The 25,366-nt window shown below is 46.5% G+C and overlaps 1 protein-coding gene across 8 annotated transcripts in view; it reads right to left on the bottom strand.

Annotated features, from left to right (window-relative positions):
* Positions 1–251: 251 nt before the first annotated feature.
* The window catches only part of TMEM63B (transmembrane protein 63B), a 75,559-nt gene continuing 50,444 nt past the window's right edge, over positions 252–25,366 (bottom strand). For 5 of the 8 annotated variants that reach the window (XM_083604492.1, XM_083604488.1, XM_083604495.1 and 2 more), the window contains 19 exons: positions 24,449–24,486; positions 23,675–23,817; positions 20,821–20,872; positions 20,506–20,614; positions 19,091–19,161; positions 17,872–17,952; positions 17,355–17,478; positions 15,819–15,952; positions 15,167–15,304; positions 14,729–14,882; positions 12,768–12,874; positions 11,930–12,016; positions 10,377–10,442; positions 9,624–9,786; positions 8,606–8,711; positions 7,288–7,455; positions 5,759–5,874; positions 4,882–4,965; positions 252–3,300 (listed from right to left, as the gene is read on the bottom strand). In XM_083604492.1, the coding sequence (XP_083460618.1) occupies positions 3,133–3,300; positions 4,882–4,965; positions 5,759–5,874; positions 7,288–7,455; positions 8,606–8,711; positions 9,624–9,786; positions 10,377–10,442; positions 11,930–12,016; positions 12,768–12,874; positions 14,729–14,882; positions 15,167–15,304; positions 15,819–15,952; positions 17,355–17,478; positions 17,872–17,952; positions 19,091–19,161; positions 20,506–20,614; positions 20,821–20,872; positions 23,675–23,817; positions 24,449–24,486 (2,109 nt within the window). In that variant the 3' untranslated portion in view covers positions 252–3,132. The remainder of the gene's footprint in view (positions 3,301–4,881; positions 4,966–5,758; positions 5,875–7,287; positions 7,456–8,605; positions 8,712–9,623; positions 9,787–10,376; positions 10,443–11,929; positions 12,017–12,767; positions 12,875–14,728; positions 14,883–15,166; positions 15,305–15,818; positions 15,953–17,354; positions 17,479–17,871; positions 17,953–19,090; positions 19,162–20,505; positions 20,615–20,820; positions 20,873–23,674; positions 23,818–24,448; positions 24,487–25,366) is intronic. The other 3 variants (XM_083604490.1, XM_083604494.1, XM_083604491.1) reach the window with 1 other exon arrangement.

Raw genomic sequence — 25,366 nt, 5'->3', positions numbered from 1 at the left:
GTAAAGATCTACAGTGACCCTCCACTTAGAAAGAATTTCGTATATCTTCTTTTCTATCCAGATGATGCTATTCTTGAAGACTTTGTGGAAAAAGATAATCACCAGCCACAGTAAATGGGAATGTAAACACACCTTGAATTCTGATATTATCTGCTAGCATTCATTTCCCCCCAAGTAGCAGGCTGGTCTCTCCCCCCACTCCCCGTCCCCGTTACACCACTCCCCAAATGCACACACACAGAGACTAGAAATATGATAAGTTCCTGTTTTTTTTCTTCTCCTTTTTTTTACACAAATATATACAGGGTATTATACACATCTCTACACAGACACAGTGCCAGTTAGAACACAGCTCCCTGCAAGGGGGGGCACCAGTGGTCCGCACCCAACACATCCATCCATCACCAGCATAGGCCAGCCCTGCGCTGCAGCTGTATGTACAGGGAGATCCCAGGGCCATCCCAGTCATCCCAAGTTGAGGTTGTGGGGCCGATGCAGATAGGGCAGTGGTGGCTGGGCTTAGGAATATGGTGCCAAGGGACCAGCACAGGTGTGGACAGGAAACCCTGGCATGGAACACATACTATTTCTAGACAGTATCCAAGAAAAACATCCTTAAACAATTAAAATAAAACCCACATGCATTCCAGCAGCAGTGTGGCGGCGGTGATGATCATGGTGGGGGAGGAATAAGGGTCACTTTGAACACAGGCTCCTCCCCCCTTCCCCCAACTCCTGGACACTCCCCCCCCCAAGCTATGGCCCAGCTCCCAAGGGTGAACTGGGCTCCTCCTCAAACTCATGTGTCTCCTCCCAGAATGGAGTACAAAGTCCAGCTCCTTCTCCCCGTTTTCTGGGGTTCCTAAGTCAAGAAGCGGGAAGCAAAGGGCTTCTCTCGGCTGCACTCGTGACTGTCCGTGACTCTGCACAATCGTGACGGCATCTTGTGTTCCTGCGCTTCAGCTCTCTTGCTTTCCCCCATGGAGGTGGATCAGCCCCCGCTCCACAGCCCTGCCCAGTGTTAAAAGCGATCGAGACATTTAGTCCCATCTTTGAAAACGCTTCAGGTCCCTGGCTGGAAGAACAAAGACAGCGAATTGCACCTACTTCCTCTTTGAAGGGCGGGTTGGTCTCTTGGTCTCTGCTTCTGTGTAACACTGGCAGCATCCCTCAAGGACTGCTTACAGCAGGGAAGGGACAGTGTTGTGGAGACGAAGGGAATGGAAAATTTAAGACAGCTAAATAGCCTTCTTTTTTGTGTGGCTTTTCATTTGGGTGTTTTGGGAAATGGGTCCGGTGCAGATACTCAGCTCAAGAATAAGAACCAACTCAACCTAGACAAAAGGCCCAGTGTCCCCAGCTGAAGGCAAGACTCGCCAAGAGCGAAAGGGCATTCGTTGCTTCCCCACATCCCCCAAAACAACCCCAAAGGCCATTCCTGGCTCCACCTGTATCCCTTCTATTTGCCCATTCCCTTGAAGGCTGGAAGGAAATACCTTTCCGAATAGATTTCGACGTGCTCACAGAAATGGATTCCGTGCCACCCTTTGGCTCGTGCCAATCTTACAGAAGCACAAAACAAAAACAAAAGAGCCCTATGAGTTGGGCAACCCCAACCTTCTGTGCAAATGATGCAATGGCTGGGATGGAAGGTTCTCTCGCAACCCTTTGAAAAGGAAAGCTCAGGAGGCAGCGACACCTTGAGTCATAAGGCAGTTCCTTGGAGTCACATGCAAGGCAGCGGGGCTGGGGTGAGGGAGCCTGATCAAACAGGAGCCGATTTGCCGGTTACTAAAAATGCATGAGAGGCTTCAAAAGCAAGGACCCGGGGCACAGCTGGACCAGCTCAGAAGCCTCATGGCGCCCGGGATCCTGTGGTCTTGCCCCCTCTAGCAGTCTTCAGGAAACCAACCCATCTTTCCCTCCTCTGCCTCCCTAAAAATTAGATCGGGCAAGAGGGCGGCTTGGGTTTTAGTCAGTTTTGAAGATAAAACAAAAGTGCAAAAAAATGCTGCAGAGCCCAAATCACGGCACCTCTGCTTCAAGACCCCTGGGTCTCACTTAACATGGACTACCATCATTGTTTGAGTTGTGAGCGGGGAGGGAAGAGAAGGGAAGTACCGCCAGCCTGCCTTGGACAATCTTCCTTGCCAATCCCCCTGCGCTCCCCTTGCCCTGCAAGGGGGCTCTCTTGCTACTGGAGCTGCGTTTGCCCCAAGCAGCTGCCCGGGGGCAGCCTCTGCTGCTGGGTGGCACTCTCCAGTTGCGGCTTTCATCGAGGAGCATTCCTGGTAGCAGGGGCCCTTTCCTGCACGCAGCATCCCTCTGGCTCTGAGACCACGCTCTGGCAGCCATCCCTGGAGAAACAGAGTGGAAAGGGCTGGCCGAGACCGCAGTCGTCATAGGGTCGTGCCTCGGGCACCAGAGATGAAATGCTTACTGATGCACAGGCATGGAGGGTGATTTATAAACAGATTTTTTTTAAAAAACAAAACGGCTCCGCTTGGCTGGAATCCCTGATCCCAGCCAGGTTCAAAGCCACTCGACTCTTCATTTGGAAACTCAGTGCCTTGATTAAAGCTCAGTTTGCTTTCAGACCTAATACATTATTAGTGTTCATGATTCTAGACAGGGGAGCAGGGAATGGGGGAGGACAGGCTCCCTGGGAGGAGGAGAATCTTTTGCCTGGTTCTGCTGCACCTTCCTTTTGCTCCCCATCCCGGCCACAATGGAGCAAAGAGGCAGGCCATTTCCTCTGCTCCATCTTGGGTTTGTAGGGTGTTTCAGATGGAGTTCAGGGTAGGCAGCTTGTAAGAGAAATCCTCCTCCCATACTAAAGGATGGAGAGAGAGAGAGAGGGAGAGAGAAAGAAGAATACAGAGAGAGCAACGGGACAGGTTCTCTCTCCCCATCTTGGAAGGAGCAATAATGCAGCAGCCAGGTAGGTAGGAAGGAGCAATGGATGCCACCTGTCTCGTCTCGTGCTGCCTTCTCTTCCGCTTCCTTGGTCTCGCTCCCTCTCTCACACATACACAGCTTTTCACTCCCTCTCACGCACACATATACAACCGGTGCCCAGCAGCCTCGTCAGCTCACAGGACTCCCCCTGCCCCCTCTTGCATTCCAGCGCCCTTAATGATGGATCTCGTTTTCTATCAGGCTGTCCTCACACGACTGGAAATCTGTATCGTTGATGCCGTTGGGGTTGATGAGCTCCTCGTCCTGGGACCCCTGTTCTTCAGACTCTGCCAGGTCGCCCTCAGGTGAAGAATCTTGCAGCACTTGGGCAATGTACTTCTGCTGCAGAGCCGGTATAAAAAGAAGAGAAGAATAAAACAATGGACCAGTTAGCCCCCCACCCTCTTCCTCTCTCTGTGGGGACTCAGGCAGCAGAGCATGATGGGTAAGTGCCATGCAGTTGGGAGCCCAAGAGCAGTCATGCTGGCACAGAATTGTATTGTGTGGAATAGCTGTTTGACAGCAAAATGAGGGTGGGAGAAGGAGAAAAAAAGGGCTGTGTGACTCCAGAGCTTAGGCTCGAATAGTATGGCAGTATTTCTAAGGTGTAGCACTCAGCCCTAATTTCATGAGGCTCTTGAGACATCCAGTAGAAGAAACACAGCCCTGAAGCCTCAAAAACCTGCACTGAGGATCCTCCACAGCCTGGGCCTGATGTTTCCTTGTCATGAGCCTTAGCATCAAGGATTCTGTCCTCCTTTAGCAAGCCTGAAGGGAGCTACTGAGGCCTTATTCAGAAACCACCCATTGCCAGGGGCCTTTCATCCCTAGGAATAGAAGTAACCCCTTGCGGTAATACTGTGGCTGCAATTCAGATCTGCGACAGATAGGTCTGTCTCAGCAAGATAGCTCAGCTTTAGCTCCTCGTGTGTAAAAAAGGTGAATTGTGACCTCTCTCACTGGATACATTTTGAGGGCAAAAAGAGGCGAACATCCCAATTCACAGGAAGGAGAGCTCTGGTGTACCAGTAAAGCACCATTCACTTCAATGTACGGTGCAGCTCCACACACACACACAAGGTGAGGATGGGCAAGTGGACTGTCTTCCTCCAGTTTACAGCAAAAGGAGAAACTGGCTCATGCAGAAGCTCTGTACGTGCACACACATGGGACTCTGGACTGGAGTGAAAGATTGTAAATAATTTTGGCACAACTAAAATGCTGTGTTAAATGGATGAGGATGAGGATGATAATAATACAGGCTTCCTCTATTTTCTATATTTTTAGGGTAACCAATCCACTTGTTTTCAGTGTGTGTTTCCTCCCTGCCCCCAATTAAGCTAATACTTAGGATTTGGCTCTGGAGCTGCTCTTTTGTGCTCTCTATGGTGTGACTGCAGCCTTTGACATCTCCACAGTGCTTGTCTGCAGACAGTTTGGACCTCGGGCAACTTGGGGTGCAGGGAAAGGGGTGACTCACAAAGCCTTGAATGAATTAAAGATTCCTGTCCCACTCAAAACTAACTTGCATTGGGAAATGACAGCCGCAGCTCTTTCTGCAGCGCTCACAGAGCATGCTGATGCGTTAGGAGCCAGAAAGCAGAAGAGAAAGGGGCACTGACCAGTCTGGCTTCACTGTCCAAGCTGAGAGACAGAGGCAGAAAGTGAACAAACAGCACTGGGGGAGGGGCAGAATGAGGTTGCCGGTCCATCATCTCAGAAAGGGCCAGTAACAGAGAGGCCTGTTTTCTGCCCATGCTCCGTGGATGCTGCTCGTGTACAGCCAAAAAGGTGGGGGCCTGATAGGAAATCTGCAAAGGCCTCTCCCTCCTCCTCCTCCTCCTCCTCCTCCCCAAACTCAGACATAAGAGGGCACAGAATATCCGACGTTGCAGAAGGCAAGCGGAGGAGCCGGAGACTCACAGCTGATTTTGGAGCTGGCGGGTGGCTGGCAGCGGGCCGTCCATTCTCCCTCCCATCTACAGCATCCACCTCTGTGTGGTCGATCTGGAAGACAGAAGCATGCGTGGCAGGAAACCAAACAGCAAAGGCAGCAGCTTGCCAGTTCTGGACCTGCCTGCCCTGCGGGAATGTTTCTACATGATGCAATCAGAATGGTGCCGGTGGTGGTAATCACTGCAGGAGCATAGCTGTCAACTTTTCCCTTTTCTTGCTAGGAATCCTATTCAGAATAAGGGGATTTCCCTTAAAAAAAGGGAAATGTTGACAGCTATGTGCAAGAGCTGCATGTGGAAGAGGAGCAGAAAGAAGCTCTGAGCCTCCACAGCAATAAAACTTTGAAGGGCCAAGTTCCATGTATCTGCATCACTATGGAAGCTACTTCTTCACAGTTTCTTCTCACATGGCTCCTGAAAATGGAAGAACAGCGAGGGGCTGCTTTCCCCTGCCAGGGCTTTCCTTCTGTGGGGAGGGACCACGGAATTGGTTCAGCCCCCACATAGCTCCTAAAGTGGCTGAGACATGCAGTGAGGGCAGAAAGACCAAGACAAAAAACAAAGGATTAGGAGGTGGTCTTTTTTCATCTCAGAATGGAGTCTGCCTCTTGCAGGATGCTTCTCCAATTGTGGGTACACATGTTGAGGCACAAGAGGCAAGCCCACTGTCTTCATATGTGTATACAAGTGTACACAGGGCTTTCCCCATCTCTTCAACACACAGGTGTGCCTGGGATTCTGCCCCCTTCCCAAATCTCTCTAGGGAAACACATGAAGCAGTTCTTAGGAGAAGTCACCACACAACCCTTTCAGTTGCCCTGAAAACGCCCTTCCACTATAATTACCTTGTAATTGTGAGCACTGAGGTATTTGAAGTGTCCAAAGCAGACATGACACAAGCAGATCACGATGGTGATGACGAGAACCACGAAGGTGAACATGGACGTGAGAGCCAGGAACCCTGAGGAATGCAAAATAACCTCTGTCAAGGTTGCCAAGTATATACCTTCTCTTTTCTCTGCCTTTGCTCTTCGCTCCGGGGGCTTTACTTTAGGCCTTGGTCCTCTCTCATTATAGCTGCTGACCTAAAGAACAGGGCAAGCCACTTCTCTGCTGAAGCATGGCCACCTTCAGCTAGGCATTCTACCCCCTCCACACTCACCCAACATTCACCATTTTGAACAGCAATCGTGGGGTGTGTGTGTGTGTGTGTAACCAAGATGGGAAATAAGATCCTTTCATCTTTATCATCTGTTGTGGCACTCCAGAGTGGCTATACAATGGTTATGTGTGGCAACACAGGTCCCCATGACGGCCAGGGTGGGCTCTTATGTTACAGAAGTGACGTTTTGTGGGCAGAGGTGGCTCCAAGTGACATTGCTTTGTGTCAGGTCATAGGTTCCCATTCAGAAGGAGCAAAATGGAGGCAGTAGCCCATGAAGAAACAATAGATTGGGGTGGGGAATATTTATTTATTTTTACTCCAGAGGGCCAGATTGTTATCTCTCCCACCCCTCACAGGCCACATTTTGACATAAGAAGAGCCTGCTGGGTCAGGCTACTGGACCATCTAGTCCAGGCATCCTGTTCTCACAGTGGCCAACCAAATGCCGGTGGAAAGTCCACAAGCAGGACCCAAACACAACAGCCCTCTTGGCACCTGTGGTTTCCAGCAACCGGTATTCAGAAGCACTACTACCTCTGGCCATCAAAGCAGAGCCCAGCCATCATGGCTAGGAGCCATTGATAGCCTTATCCTCTGTGAATCTGTCTCATCCTCTTTTGAAGCCCTCAAGTTGGCCATTTGGGACCGTGTTCCATGGTATGGAGCTGCCACCTGCAATCTCTTAAACATCACAGTGACGATACACAGGGCTTTTGCTATCTCTTCAACACAGTGAATTCCACCCATGGCCACTCCAGACCTTGTTGGAATCCATCTCCCATAATCCACAGCAAGCTTGGCCAATAGGAAGGGATGATGGGAGCTGATGGCCGGGGAAATCTAGAGCACTGGTCTAGAGCAACCTGATCCAAAGTGGGTCACAACAGGAGCGCTACCACAATGCAAATACTGTATATGGTAAAAGATTAAGATATGGGTCCCCTAATGCATGTTTTACTTAAAAATGGGTCCTGGGACTGAACGTACCTGATCTTGCAAGTTCCCCATATCTGCTCCAGATTAACACAATTAACTCATTTAACTGCACTTTCTAATGATCAGAAGGTGGTTCCATCTGCACTGCTTGTGGAGCAGCTGCTCAGCATGCTTCTTGAACCTTGGGCATCAATGTCTCACTGAAAGCCCTTCTATATTTATTATAAAGGCAGACGTTAGCAAATCAGACTGGACGTAAAAGAATCTGCTTACCTGTGCGCACGGTGGAGAAGAAAAGGAGCCAAAAGAGGCAGAGGATAGGTGCTGCCACCACCTGGTTCACAGCCCCTGAATGGATCTTTTTATCCAGCTTGGCAGGCAGGTAGGCATAATAGAGGTTGTACCTGTCCACCAGGTGCTTCAGTAGCATATACATCAGGCCTAACAGAATGGGGAGGGATGGAGCAATCAGCTGGAAGGCTGAATGAACAGCAGCTTTACTTATTAATTATTTCCACGTGTTAGGTGCCTCCTAAACAGCTTCTACAGGCATCAGACATTTGAGAAACCAATGCTTCATTTGGCAGCTTCCTTGTTTCTGGAGGAATGGAGGAAGCCTGAAAAAATTACCTACTTAGCCACAACTTTGCTGGGTCACCAAAACAAATTCTTCAGCCAGGACTGGTGCCAGCTTTGGAGGGGTCCTTATTAGACCCCACAACACAAGCTCTTCAGTGGCAATGAAGTCCTTCCCTTGGCAGTGGCAGAAGATGTCCCTTCCTTGGGCAGCAGTGGAGCTGATAAAAACACCCCTTGTTTGGGTGGTAGTGAGAGAAAATCTGCCTCAGGTGGTGGTAGAGAAGCTACCAAAATGGCCCCAGGAGACAGCAGTTCTGTTCTACTCCCTTTACCTTGAAGCAGGCAGATACCAAAAATGCCAGTATAGCCAGCAGATTAAGCACTGCTCATGATAGCCATTGTTTTAATTCTCCCACAATGCTTTGGGGAGGTCCAGTATAGGATATCTTTGGAGCAGTACTACATTGGGGTCCCAGAGATAGGGTCCTGCCCCCTGAAACGGTGTCTGCATTGTTGGCTACACTATCTTGCTGCCTCTGTTACTTACTTGCCTAAAGTAAACAGAGGGGAAGTTGGATGGTGGGGCACCTCAGGCCGACAGTGCTAACCTCAATGCTGTACCTGCCCTAAGCTTCCAGCAGAAAATGAATCACAAAATGGGAGCTTGCAAATCTCATTCAATCTACCTTGAACCCACAGCTCACAAGATTAGAGTCAGTTGCTATGTTATCACCCTGGTGTCATCATAAGAAGCTCACTGGAATGAATCGACACAAAAACCATTGTGAATATATCTATGTCTGCTGCCTTTAAGTATTTGGTGTATTTAAAACCTGCTAGGCCAGATGTTTTGGCCCTCCAGATGTTTTGAGATGACAATTCCCATCATCCCTGACCACTGGTCCTGTTAGCTAGGGATGACGGGAGTTGTCGTCCCAAAACATCTGGAGGGCCAAGTTTGGCCATGCCTGTGCTCGGCAAAGGAAGACCAAGGAGATGTTGTGGTACCTACCAAACGGGACAATGATGGGGCAGGTGATACTGTAGGTCATTACCACAGTGAAGACACACATCATCCAGGCATAAGCGGCCCCAAACTGGAACTCATAGGCCTGATGCTGAAAGGCAAGAGGAACAAAAACAGAGATCTTGTTGACATACACATGAATTGTCTGAGTGGGGAGCCCACATGACTATATTCTGGATGTGTGTCAAAACAAGCCATGATTTTCACAAGTCCACTTGTCCACAGATTCACAGTGAGGCACTCACACCAAGATGGTACTAGAAGTTGGGCTCCCTAAGTTCTATGGAAACAGGCAAGGTGCAATCACTTCAGTATGTCAATCCAATGTGGCCTTGGCTTAAGGTCGCCTGGGAGTCTGGCTATTTGGGGTGGGGAGTGGGGGTGAGAGTGAGGGCCTTCATAGTGACTGCGCCCAGATTGTGGAATACTTGTGCAAGTTTTCTGAATAAAATAAATTCAAGCATCTAGGAGCTCAACAGAAGGATCTACAGGATATAATTTGGGTTGCAACATTTAATTAAGATGAGGTGGGGGAGACCTTTTGAATAGAAAAGTTATCCCTGATTAAGCAGGCAGGTTAAAATAAAACTCTCTTACACGCAGCAAAAATGTCTCCCCTAAGATAATGCTTGCTATGACACATGAATATATAATCTAAAATAAAAAAGGATGCTTTTAGTTCCAGAACCAATTTTTAAAAATCCATATGCAAATTTGATTAATTGACTACAGAGCATATAATAAATTTAATATTTATTTGATAGGTTGACAGCCCTAGATATGATTTATTTTGGGTCTTAACTCCATGTTGTTGTTTTTTTAACACTACAAGGCAAAAGAACCTCCCAAATTGTCTTCAAAGCACCACTGTTTTGAAACCTTTAGACAATCGTTGTCTGTGGGTCACTCCAGGCAGCAGTCAAACATCCCCTTATGACGTCTGGTTCCAGTTTTGTCCTTAGTTTTGTGACTGGACCAACTCTTGCTGGCATGAGCCACGTACCCGTTTGACATTCTTGCGTTCAGCAGCTGAGCGGGCAAGGCAGAGGCGAATCATGTACATCAGGAGGCCGGGGATGCGCAGCAAGTCCATGGCATTCCCAATGAAGGCAGAGGCAATAACGTAGTTCACAAAGAAGGCCCCGTTGTCTGGCAAGAACACACACCTGGGAAAGAGAAAGGAGGGTAATAGAAAAAAGCTTCCCAACCAGGAAAGCAAATGGAATGTAGCATGGGGATTAACAGAATGGAAGACGGGTAGTAAATTTTGGGTCAGATGTGGATATACTGATGCCCTTGACTACTTCATCTGAGTCATTTTCTCCTTGTGTAGGATGTCCCCACTGCCTGAACCACCAATTAGGGACTATTAGCTGTCTAACACACCTGTGACGCCTACATCCACCTGTGTTACCTAGTTGGTTCACATACAGTGGTTTCCCTTTATTCCCCAACCCTGGTAGGTGTGTCTCTGTTAGTATGGTCTCTGTGTCCCACCTTCACAAAGAAAATAAAGCTTTGTCTTCTTCACAGGCTACACAGTAGGTAATTTAAGGAAATATGGCAACTAGGAGCATTGAAGGATAAGTTTTCTACAGCATATGGCAGATTCTTAAATGGCTTGATGTTATCGGGCAGTGGCCTACCAAGGGAAGCAGGAAGTGGTGGGAGGAGAAGATTGTGAGAAGCAGAGATTTGCGCCACAGCAGGCATGGCACCAAACCATGCACTTCCCTCCTCTTAAGGCTTTACTTACTCAAATCTCACAGCAGCCTCTGCCAGGAACTTTTTGTCAAACAGCCAGCGGAAAAATACATCCAGACTAGAAAGAGAAGCACACAAAGAGTGCAGAGTAATTATTACCAAGAGGCACTTGGGATGCAACTGCAGTGTTAGCAAACTTCTCATGAGGCTCTATTTGCTATGCTGGGTCAAGGCCCCAGTCCATCTAAGGCCAGCCCTCTGTCTCAGACCATGACCAAGAAAAAGCTCTAGGCCACATTAAACAACCCAACCCAGTTTCTTATTGTGTATTCTTTCTCTCCCTCCTCAGATAAGTTCCTGACACCACACTGGCATTATATTTATATAGGGATCGCTTTAAAAGCATTGATTTAAAAGAGATCGATAGCAGAACAAAAGATGCTTCCATTCTTTTAGGCCAAGGATGGGGCAATGGAACCATTATTAATTTATTTTTGCATTTACTGGGTCTTATTACTAATGCAGTTCTAGCGGAGGTTACATTTATAGAAGCAAATCCGCCTATACTATACAGCCACTTAAGAAAACAAAGCATGTATTACAAGCAGACAACAAAAAAATAAGCATTTTAGATATGCTGGCCTTCTAGTGTTGTTTTAAAGTAACTTACTTTTTTTCAAAAATAAAGGATACTTAGACTTCAAAGGAATCATTTCTCATATTTCTGATACTCATTTTGTTACAAATTGTATTATTATAATAATTAATCCTATTTGTTTTACTTTAGTGTGGAGATATGCATACACACACGCTTTCCATTCACAAGATCCCACAAGTAGGCCATTCAATATTTCTTTTTAGAGATAGGGAGCTGAAGCTGAGAAAGCAGGCCTCATTCAAGGTAATATTCAGCAAAATTCTCTATGTGTGTACTCCACTACATTCATTGCTTACTCCAAGGTGAGTAGGCCCAGGACTGTAGCCTTACTATCCCAATGACTGAAGCCAAGCTTTTCACCTCAGCTCCAATTTTAACAGACCTTTTCAATTCTCCTTGAGCTAATTTGAATCTTATACACACTGAATGGAGGTTATTGTGATGTCCGGCAATGCACCCTCTCATTTCTCAATTAAAAATGAAAACAACAAAGAAGAGACTGCATGAACACTTGAGAATTGAAAATACATGGTGTGGAGATGTGTGCATGTTGAGCTGACATTCAACCTCACTGCTTTGATGTACAACAGCCAGAGTCGGTCCAGCCATTAGGCAGGGTGAGGCTGTTGCCTCAGGTGGCTGAAGCCCCCAGGTGGCACGCTTGCAGATGTCCTGCCAGCCCCACCACCACAGCCAACAGCAGAGAAGCGCTGCTACCATTGGCACCAATTTTGGGCAAGATCCCATCCATTTGGGGTGAGATTTCAGCAGTGGTGCTGTTTCTTGGCAGGGAGGTGATTTTGGCAATTCCTCCTTTCCCCTGCAGCACTCCAGAGAGACACAGGAGAAAGGGGGAAATGGTGAAAGTTGCCACCACCATTGGAAAGAATAGATATTTTGGATCCATCCCAGATATGTTCTCTTCTACTCAGCAACCTTTCTTTTACCTGCTCAAGCCCAGCGATGGCAGCAGCAATACCATGAAGATGAGGAAAGTGTAGCACTTGTGCATGGTTGTTCTGTTCTCTCCAGACCTAGTGGCACAGATAATTTATTATTAATTATTATATGTGATAGTTACTTTTCTGAAAGAGCGACCCAAAGCTAGTTACATTAAAACAAATAAGAGCAACCAAGCTACCGAAAAACACAGCTTAACAATTAAAAGGCAGGACCAACAAATCCTGCCCCACTAAAGGAGGCCACAAATGCCCCCCCCTCCAAATTAAGGTCCAAAAACCCAGGAAAAGAGAACAATCCTTGCCTGGTGTCTAAAAAAAGATACTGAAGGTGTCAGGCATGCCTCCCTGGGGAGGGCCTTCCACAAACAAGGGGGCCACCACTGAAAAGGCTTGTTCTTGTGCTGCTACCCTCCTGAGGTACAGATTAAGGTATACATAACATAACATGTGAATAAGGGCTGGCAAGGCCTCCTTGATTTAATATTTTAAATGTATACACCATATTTCCATCCTATAATGGCTCTCAAGTTAGTTTGCAATATACTGTTAGATTAATACTGTAGAACTCTAGGAATAAAATACATATCAGAGAAGAACACTGGTTGCAAAAACAAGAACTTGGAACAATATATTTTTGCCTTTTATTATTTTCCTCAGTAGGGATTCATGGGATTTGAAGAAGCATGAAGTTTTTTCTAAAGTTTGCTAAAAGAAGAAACATGAAGTCCATAGAAATCAAATCTTAGTGCAGTGCAGCTGGGCCTGAGCAGAGATTCTGAGTAGTTCAGCTCTCAGGCAGGCAGAGACAATCTCCCCATTTTACCTGGTCCAGTGGGCTTCAAAGAATGCCGAATAGTACACAATTGTGGGAAGCAGAGCAGAAAAGGCCCACAGCAGCAGGGTGGGGAAGAACTGGGTAATGATGGGATTCTGGAAAGAGAAAGAAAAAGAAACAATCAGTCACTTGCTCTGAATAATATATAGCAACCAAGAATACAAAGTGTGCAATGGCAGAGCACTAGGTTGGCTAAGTTGGTTGTATGTTATCATAACACGTGTATGTGTGTGAAATATATAAATCCAATATTGATATTACAGCATGATGTTCTTTTCTTGAGAGATTATTACTAGTCTGTTTTGGAATGAGTGTGTTTCCTGACCTGCCTATCTATGTTAGTCCAGTTGTAGCTGCCAGCCCTGTGTTTCTCACAACTCTTGAATTCAAAGCTTACTCTGCTTTCTGTCCCCCTATACAACACAGCTTGAACAATCAATTCTGTAGGTAAGCATGCAAAGATATTTGCACACAAGTGTGTGTCTACTGCCTGCCACTGCAGGCCAGGATTTGTGGTTTGGGATACATGTGAAATAGCGTAAGAGATCTTTGAACTCCTCCTAAAACCAGGCACAGGAAAAGAGAATAGGAACAAAGCAGCAGCTTTTTCTGAACTCTGTTCCGAATTACATTGGGAAGAGAATGGGTGAGGCTGCTGTGATCCCCACAAATCCAAAGCATACCAGTGAAAGAGTCTTCTGCCAGGTGAATTAACACCATTTGAAACACCAGGAGTATTCAATGCACCCAGGATGCTCTCTTGGCAAAGATGAAAGCACTTACTATTTCATGCCCCAGAACCATGTCTGACTAGGATGAGTCCACCCCATATTTTAAGAACCAGTATACTAACAGATAAGCCAAGTTTATACAAATATTCATTATCTTAAAAGCAGAAGGATTCTTTGTTATCTGATTCAAGTATTGCACACTCAGTACAAGTCAGTTCAGATCTCCCACAAACTACTTGAGGAGAAACTTGTAGTTATTTTTATTTAATGAGCCTCAGTACTGTAAATGCATGGTTGTATTTAACTTGGAGAAACTGGCCGGCAGAATTCCTAAGGCCAGTTTAATTAATTTAAATTTCAACAAATGACTGGCAACATCACACAGGGGAGTGCCATTAAAGAACACACACACAGCTAGATCTGTTTAGTTATATAAGCTGATTTAGCCGGCAACTGGTTGGTAATGTGTCATTTGCTGTTGAGCATGAACACACACCATTTCAATACCACCGGTCTTGCTAGATTGGTTTGAGTCAATAATTTCCCTTTCATTTGTGCAAACGAAATTAGACAAAGTTAATTTAAAAGTAGTAGTTTCTAAACACTGACCACTAGTGGAATTACATCTTTGAGATCCAACAGATAACATCATCACTTGAGCCAGATGTTATATGGTCCCACAGTCCCATAATACATGGACCTCAGAGGCTGCTACCTCAAGTCAAGCTATCACAATTACATTAAGGAATGTAATTATAGCACCTAAAATTATACAGGGAACCAGAAGGAATGAACTTAAGTTTCAAAAATACATAGTACCATGAATTTTTATTCACAGGTTAAAAGTATGTACTTGTTCTATGCTATCAAAGGTGTTCTCTCTCTCTCTCTCTCTCTCTCTCTCTCTCTCTCTCTCTCTCTCTCTCTCTCTCCCTCCCTCTCTCTCTCTCTCTCTCACACACACACACACACACACTCGTCATTTCTCCTTGCAACCTCACTGACAGCATGAGGACACAAACAGTGCAGTGATAGCTACATGAATATAATTTGCTCCTGCTCTGTTTCCACAAAACCACAGAGGGCTGGGCTCATGAGGCTGGGCTTAATCCTACTGAATATGAAGGGAAATAGCCACTTTTCAAAGGCCGTTCCCCTCCTGTGTCATGGAGCTAAAGAGAGAAGGGAAGTTCCAAATCTCTCGGGTCAAGGTCTTACATTCAAGTACTCAACAGGCTTGGTGACATTGAACTTGTCCATAGTGGTGATGATGATGGCAGGAGTGGTGAGGAAGAAGAGCAGGATGAAGAGCACCACATTGATGATCAGGCAGCGGAACCACCAAATGAAGCCACGAATGGACAGGTGTTCCCTGAAGGAGAGACAAAGAGAAGAACCAAACTTTAAGGGTGGCAGAACCCAACACTGGAGACACTGGACCGGAGGGGCTTTTGGAAAACCTTGTGGCATCCAGTCCTCATGTGGCTGCATCCCCTTTAAAAACACTCTGCTACCAATGGCTACCTTAACAACAAGCCTATGGAGAAGCATCTCTCGCTCTGGCATCCATGCAGTCCAGAAAGAGTCCTGCACAAAGCATGGTGCCAGGATGGCAAATTCCCAGTTTAGGCCACAGAGAGGCACCATTTTGTTTACCAGTAAATATTCTGAGGGTCAGGCGCATATGAGACTGCCCAGTTGGAGACATGGAGGGACTCGCTGCAGGATGAGGCCTTGGGTTCCCCACGGCACTTGCAGCCCTGGCACTTGCACACGTTGAAGTCCTTAAGGATTCTGCAGGAAGAAGAACATCAGAACGTAAGGCAAGTCTGCTGAGTCAGTGGCACAATCTATAGCCCAGCATCCTGTTCTCACAGTGGCCAAGCAGAGGCCTGTGGGACCTGAGCCCAAGAGCAGCCTGCCCACCTGTGATTCCTAGCAACCGAGATTCAGAGGCATGAGAGCACCGACAGAACATAGCCATTGTGTCTAGTAGAAGAAAAGGAGGAGGAGAAGAGGACAGATGAAGCTTCCCTGGAGGAGGGCCAGAGGCCTTCTCAAGTCTCTGCAATGTGGCAGTAGCTATTGCCTCACTCAGCTACTTTACTAGTCACAACTAAAACTCTGTCTTTGAATAAGACAGGCAGTTTTGAAGTAAGTGCTTAAAATTAATAGTTTTAAAAGTTTCCATCCACCATCTTGGTTTAAAACGACACCCAAGTTGCCTTTTTCTGGAAAATGTTCTCCCTCCCTCCCTCCCAGCCATCAAAATGATTCTTCCCCATCACCCTGTGCTCCCGGCACTCACATGGCTGTAATGGCCTCGTTGTGGAAAGTGACAAAGGCCATGCCCAACGGCTTCTCGTTCACCTTTTCCTTTTCCTTCTTGTAGTCCTCCTTCAGCTTCTCCTCCAGTTTGGTGTAATACTCCATGGCTTCCACCTAGGCAACCATGCACAAGGTGAGAACACAAGCCCTGCAGCCACATCGCCACCTCAAATGATGGGCTAACTTATGGCATGTTAGCCCAACACACAGCGGTACTGAATTTCAATTTATTCAGGATCAGTGGCTGCCCAGTGAGTGGGAACCAACTGGTCATCTGAACCAGCCACTTGATATTTTGGTTTCACAGGCTCTTGTATGATAAAGCACTGGGGTTCAGTCTTAACCCCAGCTGCTACCTGGAGCAGCAGGGTCATCTGTAGCCCTGCCAAGCATGCTGGATCAGAAGGTAAGGGTGAGGGACAGGCAGAGCACTGTGCCAGCCTGGAAATGGCCTAGCAACTGGACCCAGTTTGAACCTAATGTGATAGTTGTGGGGCTGGCTCAGGGTTCAAGAGATCTGCGACTGACCCAGCTCCTCCCTGTGGCCCAAGAACGCCCCATTCCAGGGCTATCCACTGCTGCCATCCACTCAGCAGGTGGAACGCCAAACTCTGAACTGTAGGAGTGATGCTGGTGTCACTCTCTAGGGTGAAGCTGGCAGGGCTGGGGAGAGCAACACTTCTGCCCAATCTAGCCATCCACCCTGGCAGCCTGGCAAAAAGGGGTTTTAGTTTGCTCTGTTATTGTAGGGCTAGATGGTAGACCTGAACTAGGAAGAATTGGGTTCATCACCCACTAAGCTCCTTTGTGTGGCTTTGAGCAAGTTCCTCAGTCTAATCTCACCCAGACAGTTGCTGTGAGTATAGAATGGAACAACTGGATGCAGATCTTCTTGCATAATAAAAGGGCCACTTGATTATTAGGGTACATCAGTTGCAACTGTGCAGGAAAAGGGCAGCTGAACAGGGCACATGTATTCTGCAGAGGGTTCTCAAGAGATACTATGAAACAGATAAGGGGACAGCAGCCAAGACAGGGTTGGATCCAAACTTTGCATAGGTGGAACGCTACTGATGGGATTTCCTGCTGGAGGAAGCATGGAGGACAGAGGTGATTTTAGCTAATTCTCCCCCACCCCACCCCAAAAGCCTCCTGTGACCCACAACATTGAGATCTTGTGTTGCGGACCCCCCATAGCAGTGTGGAAGCTGGCACTGGTGGTTGCAGAAAGGCGGCATAAATTGACAAAAATGCCTCACTTCCTTCAGCAGGAGTCTCTACTGAATCTCAGACCCTTCCCTGAAATGGAACGAACAAATTGTGGAAGGGACAATTTGGATCCAACCCAAAGGCCCAGGCTTAGGTGACCACTGGATCCCTGGCACAACTTTCTCCACAAGCATGAGCCTCACAGAGTGCCATTAGTGGTAAAAATGGACCTGTGGCCATCAAGAACCCCCCTCCCTTATGCAGGGACCCCTCAGTCCCCTGCATTTCCCTGCTCCCCCCTCTGCACCTCTTCACAGCCTTTGATGGCACAACAGCAGAGATGGCCACAGGGCTTGGGATTGATCATGGAGGGCGTGTTCTCCTTGGACTGCAAGTTGGTGAAGTAGATCTTTCCACGCTCTGCTTTTTTCCTGAAACAGAAGAGTGCAGGGGAAGAGGAAGCTCAGAGAAGCTAGCAAGACAAAGCAGGCAAATTGGGGTATGAAAGAAAGCAAGCGTGCATTGGGTCTTCTGCACAACTGAGTCCTGCAGTATATTCACTTCCTGTTCTTCCTGTTCCTGTTCCTTCCTGTTCTTTTCAGCTTGGCTTCGCCTGCCCTCACCTCTGAACTGTACCCTCTCCCACTACTGTTGGAAACCTAGGATTTGTGAACAGCGGTGCTAGAACTGGATGTGGCTTGCTGCTGTATAAGCAACTTCACGGTGGGCCAAACTGCGCATTTCACACACCCACACACACCACGGCCTCTCCTTGCTCACATCAGGTTTAAAAGCCCCCATTCCCTACGAATCCCAGACTGTACCTCTCTGCATCAAGAAACATCAGCCGGGCCACATCATAGCAGGGACGTGCCTCCAGTACCGTGCAGTTGGCGTAGGCTTCCCTGCAGTCAGGAAAAAGCAACAATGCAGGAGCTTATTAGAAACCTGCAGGGTCGGCAAAACCCGGTTGAGTTCCTATTCAAGGAACAGGCTTGAAACGGCACCTTTGACTCTGAAAAGGAAGGCTTCTTCAGCTTTTGATTCAGCTGCATGCTGAAGCTCTGTAGGAGCAAGCAGAGGGGGGCGGGAACTGAAAGAAATAAGTGCCCATCATTCTTGTTAAGAAGTGTAACAACCACCTAGGGCAGAGGGTGTGGAACTGCAGGAGCAGGAGCCAAATGTGGCCCTCCGAATTCTCTCCAGGTCACACTACTCCCCCCCACTCCCAGGCACTTCCCTTCTCCTCAGGTCATCCCCCTCACTGGCCTTGCCATGCACCTTCCACAAATGCTTTTGCCTAGCTGATAATAATGCCTCTTGCATGCCTGGATGGAGGACAGAGAGGGGCATGGATGTATGTGTAGAAGCCCTGCCCATTTCTAGCATGTGAACCTTGTAAGCTTGCCCAGAAGTGAATGCATCCCCTGTCCTAGGGTGACACCATGTCCATCTAAGGCAGGCATATGCAAACTAGGCCCTCCAGATGTTTTGGGACTACAACTCCCATCATCCCTGACCACTGGTCCTGTTAGCTAGGGATGATGGGAGTTGTAGTCCCAAAACATCTGGAGGGCTGAGTTTGCCTAAGCCTGATCTAAGGCAAGGATAGACAACGTTCCTGCACTACATTTCCCTTCAGTCCTAGCTAACAGGAGGAAGGGACAGAGCTCAGTGGCAGAGAATCAGCCTTGCTTGCAGAAAGTACCAAGTTCAATCCTCAACATCTCCAGGAGAAGACTCCCCAACTGAAATCCTGGGAAGCTGCTGCCTGCCAGTGTAGACAATACTGAGCTAGATGTCCCAATGGTCTGGTCCAGTATAAAACAGCTTCCAGTGTCCCTGTGTTGCTCAAGGAAGATGGGAGCTGCAGCAAACAACAGATGGAGGGAACTACATTGGCTAGCCCTGATCTAAGGCATACAAAGGTATGGTGTTGGGTTAAAAAATTATCCAAAGAAAAACTGGCTGATTTATATATTTTTTTTCTTTGTCAGAGGAGGGTCGAGCTAAGAATTAAAGGATCCAGGGAACAAGACTCACTCAAAATGCTTTCTGATCTTTTCAGGTTCGGCATACTTTGAGATTCCGTTAATGAAGAGAGTTCGCTTCACCTGGAGCAGACAAGAGGCAAAGAGAACGTTAGATCTGAGGTCTTTCACAGTTGAAGCAGGAAATGGAGACTAAGCCCAAGCGAAGTATCAGTTTATGGGATTTATGTGTTGTGAATTTATGTTAAATGTACCCTGCTCTCAAATCAAGTGAAATGGAGAAGCAGAAATGGAATATGTATTATCATTGTTCATAAGCTCTAAGTGGGGTTACCTTTGAAGACCATTTGGAAACTTCAGTCTGTTCAGAATATGGCAACTAGGCTTTTCATGGGGGTCATACATAGGGCTCGTGGTACTCTCCTTTTTACCAGATACATTGGCTGCCTATTCATTTCCTGGCCTAAACGAATTGAGACCAGGACTGCCTTTCCCCACATACTCCTGCTCAAGAACTGAGCTCTTCCACAGAGGTCCCTCTCATTTCCCAATCAGCTTTCCATAATAATGCATTGCTCAATAGGGCCTTTTCTGTTCCACCCTCCCAACCCTTGGAATTCCCTCTCCTGGGAGAGTCATATTACTTCACTGTTTGCATATCAGGGAGGCACTTAAAACTTTTCTTTGCAATAGTGGATATTTTGGCTGCTTTACATTTAGTCATAGAATTGTAGAGTTGGAAGGGATTCCGAGGGTCATCGAGTCCAACCCCCTGCAATGCAGGAATCTCAATACGCAGCCCCCAATCCAATTTGAAACCATACTGGACACTGCTTAGCTTTGCAAATGTGCTAGCAGTTTTATTGCTGCACTGCTAGGAGAGCAATGTTGTTTGTTATTTTACATACTCTGTTACTGTTTTTTAATTATATGCCACTCTGATCTCATTAGGAAAGAAGAGTAGAATAGAAGCAATTCTAAATAAATAAAACAGATTCCTCTTCTTCATGTTTTCCCCTCTATCTCATTCCTCCATCGTCCCTGCTGAGTTGAATTTTAGGTTTTAAATTCTTCAGGGCTAATATCTGAACGTTTTTATTCCTGATGGCATCATGTAAATAATAAATGATAATTATGTCTGGGTTGGCACCAGGGAGGTAGGGAAAGGTGTGTTTGAAGAGAACAGGATCTCATTTAATGGCAAAATAATAACTGAAAGAAGGTCAGAACAATGTATTTTTTAAAAACCCGAACTATTAGAAAAGGTACTAAGGAAAGCTCCCCAAACTCACATGCCTGAAACAAGTAAACAGATATCACAATTGCAAAAGGAGCATGAAAAAGAGAAGCTTAAAAATCAGAGGAGCAGGAAATGCAGTGCCCATGACCTACAGTAGGACACCACCCAATTAAGGAGGTTGCTTGCTCCAGCTGACCAAGTCTAGCTGGATGCCAGTCTGGACTTACCAAATCATCCTCCTTGTAGCGCATCTTGGAGGTGTGCCGGCGCATGCTGTACACAGTCAGCAACAGGTACAGGAAGGCAAAGGACGTGTGCAGCCATAACAGGTTATTCCTGTCACAAGGGAAAGGAAATGCCCAATACTTATCTCTGCTTGAATGTATCTTCTGCATTTTGGGTCAGCCCATTTATCCCAGTGCTAATCCACAAGCCTCCCAGATAATAGTCCCCTTCAATAATATGAATATTTCCTCCTCCTCCTCCTCCTCCTCCTTTTTGGAAAACATGGTTCCTTGATGGCACCCCAATATCATACTTACCCAGATTTCAAGTTAGCAATAGTTGTTCTCCCAAAGCTGTAGGGGTTGTTCTCTGGCAAGAAAACAAGTAAAGAATCATGAATTGGGTGCAATGCAATGAGAAGGCATCAAGCTGCTGGAATGAAATTGCTCTGCTTTTATCAGAGAGACTCAAAGTGGCTTGGATTAGATGATGAGGCAAACAGCCCAATGCCTGCTGTAATGGGAGACTTTGAAATTCTCCACGCTCTTCTGCTGACGCTCAATCTTTCTTCATTTAGTGACTATTCATTTACTTCTTTTTGAGCTGCTCCAGAGATTCAACTTCTAACCTTAACCATTTCATCCAAGTATCTCATGGTTTATTGAAAAGGATGAATACCATGAAAAACTTCATTGCCATTACTATAAGGTAAGGTAAAGGAACCCTGGATGGTTAAGTCCAGTCAAAGCCAACTATGGGGTGTGGTGCTCATCTCGCTTTCAGGCCAAGGGAGCCAGTGTTTGTCCAGAGACAGCTTTCTGGGTCATGTGGCCAGCATGACTAAACTGCTTCTGGCACATAGGAACACCGTGACAGAAACCAGAGTGCACGGAAACACCATTTACCTTCCTGCCACAGTGGTACCTATTTATCTACTTGCACTGGAATGCTTTTGAACTGCTAGGTTGGCAGAAGCTGGGATGTGGGTGGCGCTGTGGTCTAAACCATGGAGCCTCCTGGGCATGCTGATCAGAAGGTTGACGGTTTGAATCTGCACAATGGGGTGAGCCATTACTATAAATGTCCCAGGGCTCTGGCAGAATATAAATGAAATTCATCTCATCCCAAATTCATCTCTGGCATTTCCTGGAGGCTGCTGCCCACAGAGCAAAGGGCTATAATGAATTCTGGTAACTTACTTAATTCACCAAATGATCGGTATCATTTCTATAAAAAGAATGCTGTGTCAAAACCCTGTGACTCAGGTCAGAGGGGAATTGGGCCAGTCAGATGGTCAATCTATTAACATGTACTTAAAGTTTTGTTAATGGTCAATAAATAATAATCAATGTAAAGGGTCAATAATTTCATGTTAGAAAATTGTAAACATTGTAAACTTAAGTGTATGTTTGTCATGACAAGGATAGTTGCAAAAGGTCACGTATTAATTTTATGGTTAAAAATCTGAGTTAAGACTTGCCAAAAGTGAATTAATAAATGTAGGATTGACCTTATCTAATAGAAATATATGGGACTTTTTGCTTAGGAATAATAATTTAGTAAGGAGGGGTATTCTTTTATATATTTTAATCTCAAGAAACAATTGGATAGTTTAGATTGTGTGCCAAATTTATGAAGCAGTTAACATCTTCATATGATTTTACAAAACTGTATAAAATGATATGATGTTTGAATGTATGAGCATCCTACCACCTGAAGCTCTCTTGCTTGGACCTCCAAGATGGCAGCAACTTAAACAAGAGCTGGTAAGACTTGGGAACTTAATGTTGTTTATCTTAGTCTATATTTTATATTTTGAGAATAATGTATTATTAGAGGTATAACTCTATTAAAAACCAGAAAACAAACCCAAACATTATCATGTTTGTTTGTTTGTTTTTTAAAATACTGTAGTATGAAATAGAAACTGAACCCACCATCAAACTAATTGTAGCTGTATGCTTTGTTGAACTGCATTACCGAGCTTTAGGTTGTAAGCTGATAGTTTAAGGCTTCTGAAAGACCGACACCATATGCTGGTAACATTAACAAAGTCTAAACTCAAAACAGCATGGTGTTTGACTAGCTGTCTGGGAGGGAGGATAAACTTTAAGCTGCAATCCTATACACGCTTACCTGAGCGTAAGGCCTGGTGAATGCAATAGGGCTTACTTCTGAGTACATGACTACACTATTTAGTCAAGGCAGTGGCAGAACCTTCTGGCAGACAAGCAGAGTTAGACAGAAATCCCCCTTATGTAAAACACTGCTTTGTCAATTAACCTCTAGATTTCTAGAAAAATATTGGTTCAAAATGGAAGACCAAATGAGGCCTACACGAAGGAACTTGGCAACAAGAGGGTAGAGTGCTGGTACAGTCTTTGGCTGAAGAGTGGAAAATGGTCTGTCCCTCGCTTCCCTTTAGTCGAGGACCTAAAGGGGTCAGAGGTCAGTTGGGGTCAGGGGAGCCCATCCACTGGCCCTAATTTCCCACCCATCTTCAGGATTATTTCATCTGCCAGGTGGTCTAAACTCTCTGGAGCTTAAGAGGTCACTAAATGCGGGTGGGGGCTTTTAATTGTGAGGGGTGCTATAAGCTTTTATGTGTTTTGTCTGCTTCAATGCTAAAAGGATTCTTGGGGAAGTTTAAGCAAGATTGGGAAGAAAGCATTTCCTCCATTCCAAATAATCCCTTGAATGATTCTTTAAGCCGGGCAGATGAGCACAGCCAGGCTGACTGCCAAAAAGTCTCCTAATTGGGTAAATGGTGCAATTAGGGTAGAAAGATGTATGGTATCGGATGGGCACCCCCTGATCCCAATTTCCTACTTAGAGCCGGGAGGTAAAATATCCTCCTTTTCAGGCTGTACCATCCAGGTTTGGGGATAGATGTAGAGATTGCAGCTCACTCAGCCCTAAAGCTCAGCGATGAAGAGCTAGAAAGCTCAGGTTGAAATTACTGTTAGTATTGATTATTTCTCCTCATGCTTCCTTTTAGTACTCCCAAGGGGCCTTCCTGCATCATGGCGAGCTATTTGAGGTAGAAAGACATACACCTGTGTCTGAATCACCACTATTCTCTTTAGCCTTTTTAGCCAGCGCTAGGATGAGCAGGTCCCTCCTAGAACTGAGTGAGATTGTCTAATAGTAAGAAGCCGCCTCTCCGCTCACCTAGCAGGTCCCCTGAGAAGTTCACTGGCAGAACGATGCCCACAGAGAGGACGCCCACAGCCACCAGCAGACCAATGATGTGCCGCTGGAAGGAGAGGTAATGGACTGCGTCGGCCCCGCACTTCTCCCGGATCTCATCATCCCTGGGAAGGAACAGAAAGGGGGTGAGCTGCTGGCTACCTAGAGGAATTGTGGGGGCAAGGTGTGATGTGCCGCCAACATTTCAGAGCAATGAAGTGAGTGCACTGCTGACCCCCCCCCACTCCCCTGCCCAAATGCTGTCAAATTTCACTAGCCTCTATTTCCACCCTTCTGCTTCTAGCTCCCCTGGGTCGCAGAACATTTGTGTTTGGCAGCAGAATTATTATCAGCTCTGTTTCCCACCAGTGCTCTCAGTCTATATACTGAGGATTCAGGTCCTGCCATCTTTAATTAATCCAGGAGAGCCTGAGGACTAAATCTGTTTTCATCTTGAGCAACAGAGGATCCTTATTCTTGGGCTGGGGACCTTTGGCTCAGGGACTACAGCTTCCATCATCCCACACTGGCCAGGCTGGCTGCAGCTAAGGGGAGCCGGAGCCCAACAAGCACTGGAGGGCATCAGGTTCCCCATCCCTGCTCTCGATTCTAAAGAGCCCCTGGTCTAACAATGAATGACAACAGTGATATGACCCTGAAGTGTCAGGAATTCTGCCATGTTGCTCCTTCTGACGGCTGGTGATAGATGCAAGAACGAGAAGGGGGGACCTTCTGCATGGAGATGGGAGAACTTACTTTATCCTGAAGATTGCCGTCAGCCAGGAGCAGAAGCCCTGTGCGGAGACAAAACAAGCCCAAGTTAATAAGAGTTCTTTCGTTTTATCCCACTTTGCTATCTTTTCTCAACTAGTACAGAGGCCCCTACAACCTCAGATCTACCAGCTTCTCCTACCAAGATGGAAGAACTGAAACGAGGCAACGGCCAGATCAGTTCTAAGACATGTAAGGTTACAAACAAGCCCACATGGACAAACTTGCCATATAATCACTACAAGTCACTGTAAGTTATGGTGCGGGACCCCAGGCCTCAGGCTTCTTTATCTGCCCCTCAGGGCTCTGCCTAGGATACCCCTTGCTGGCCCTGCTCTGCACCCTCCGCTCAAGTGCTTTTGATGGGTGGAACATGCCTTGTACTGCAACAATGCTTCATGCTAGTCTAGAAGGGAATAGGTGTTTAAGCTTTGAATTTTGTGAGATTGAACGTAGCCTATTGTGTAAATCGCAGAATTGTTGAGTTGAAAGGGACTACCCGGGTCATCTAGTCCAATCCCCTGCAATACAGGAATCTTTTGCCCAAGGTGGGGCTCAAACCCACAACCCTGAGATTAAGAGTCTCATGCTTACCAACTGAGCTATCCCAGCTTTTTGCCTCAGGCCATACCTGCTGGCATGCAATCCCAGGAAGAGCCCTTGGGCTGGGAAATGCCAGCTCTTTAATATTGTTGTTCTCCAAAATTTTGATAGAAGCTAAAGCTCTTCTAGGTCCCAGCTCTGAATATTGTGAAGGCTCAAACACCTTGCCTTCATTAGAAGCTGCTTGACAACCTTAGATACTGACTCCTTAAATATTGGCTATTCCCGCCCCCCCCCCCACCCGACAACTCTACAATTCTATGAAATAACATCACACCAACTGTGCAGCACATTGCAACA

The sequence above is a fragment of the Podarcis filfolensis genome (assembly GCF_964270895.1).
Source record: "Podarcis filfolensis genome assembly, chromosome: 3".
Classification (NCBI taxonomy): domain Eukaryota; kingdom Metazoa; phylum Chordata; class Lepidosauria; order Squamata; family Lacertidae; genus Podarcis; species Podarcis filfolensis.
This window is presented reverse-complemented; position numbering and strand designations above follow the sequence as displayed.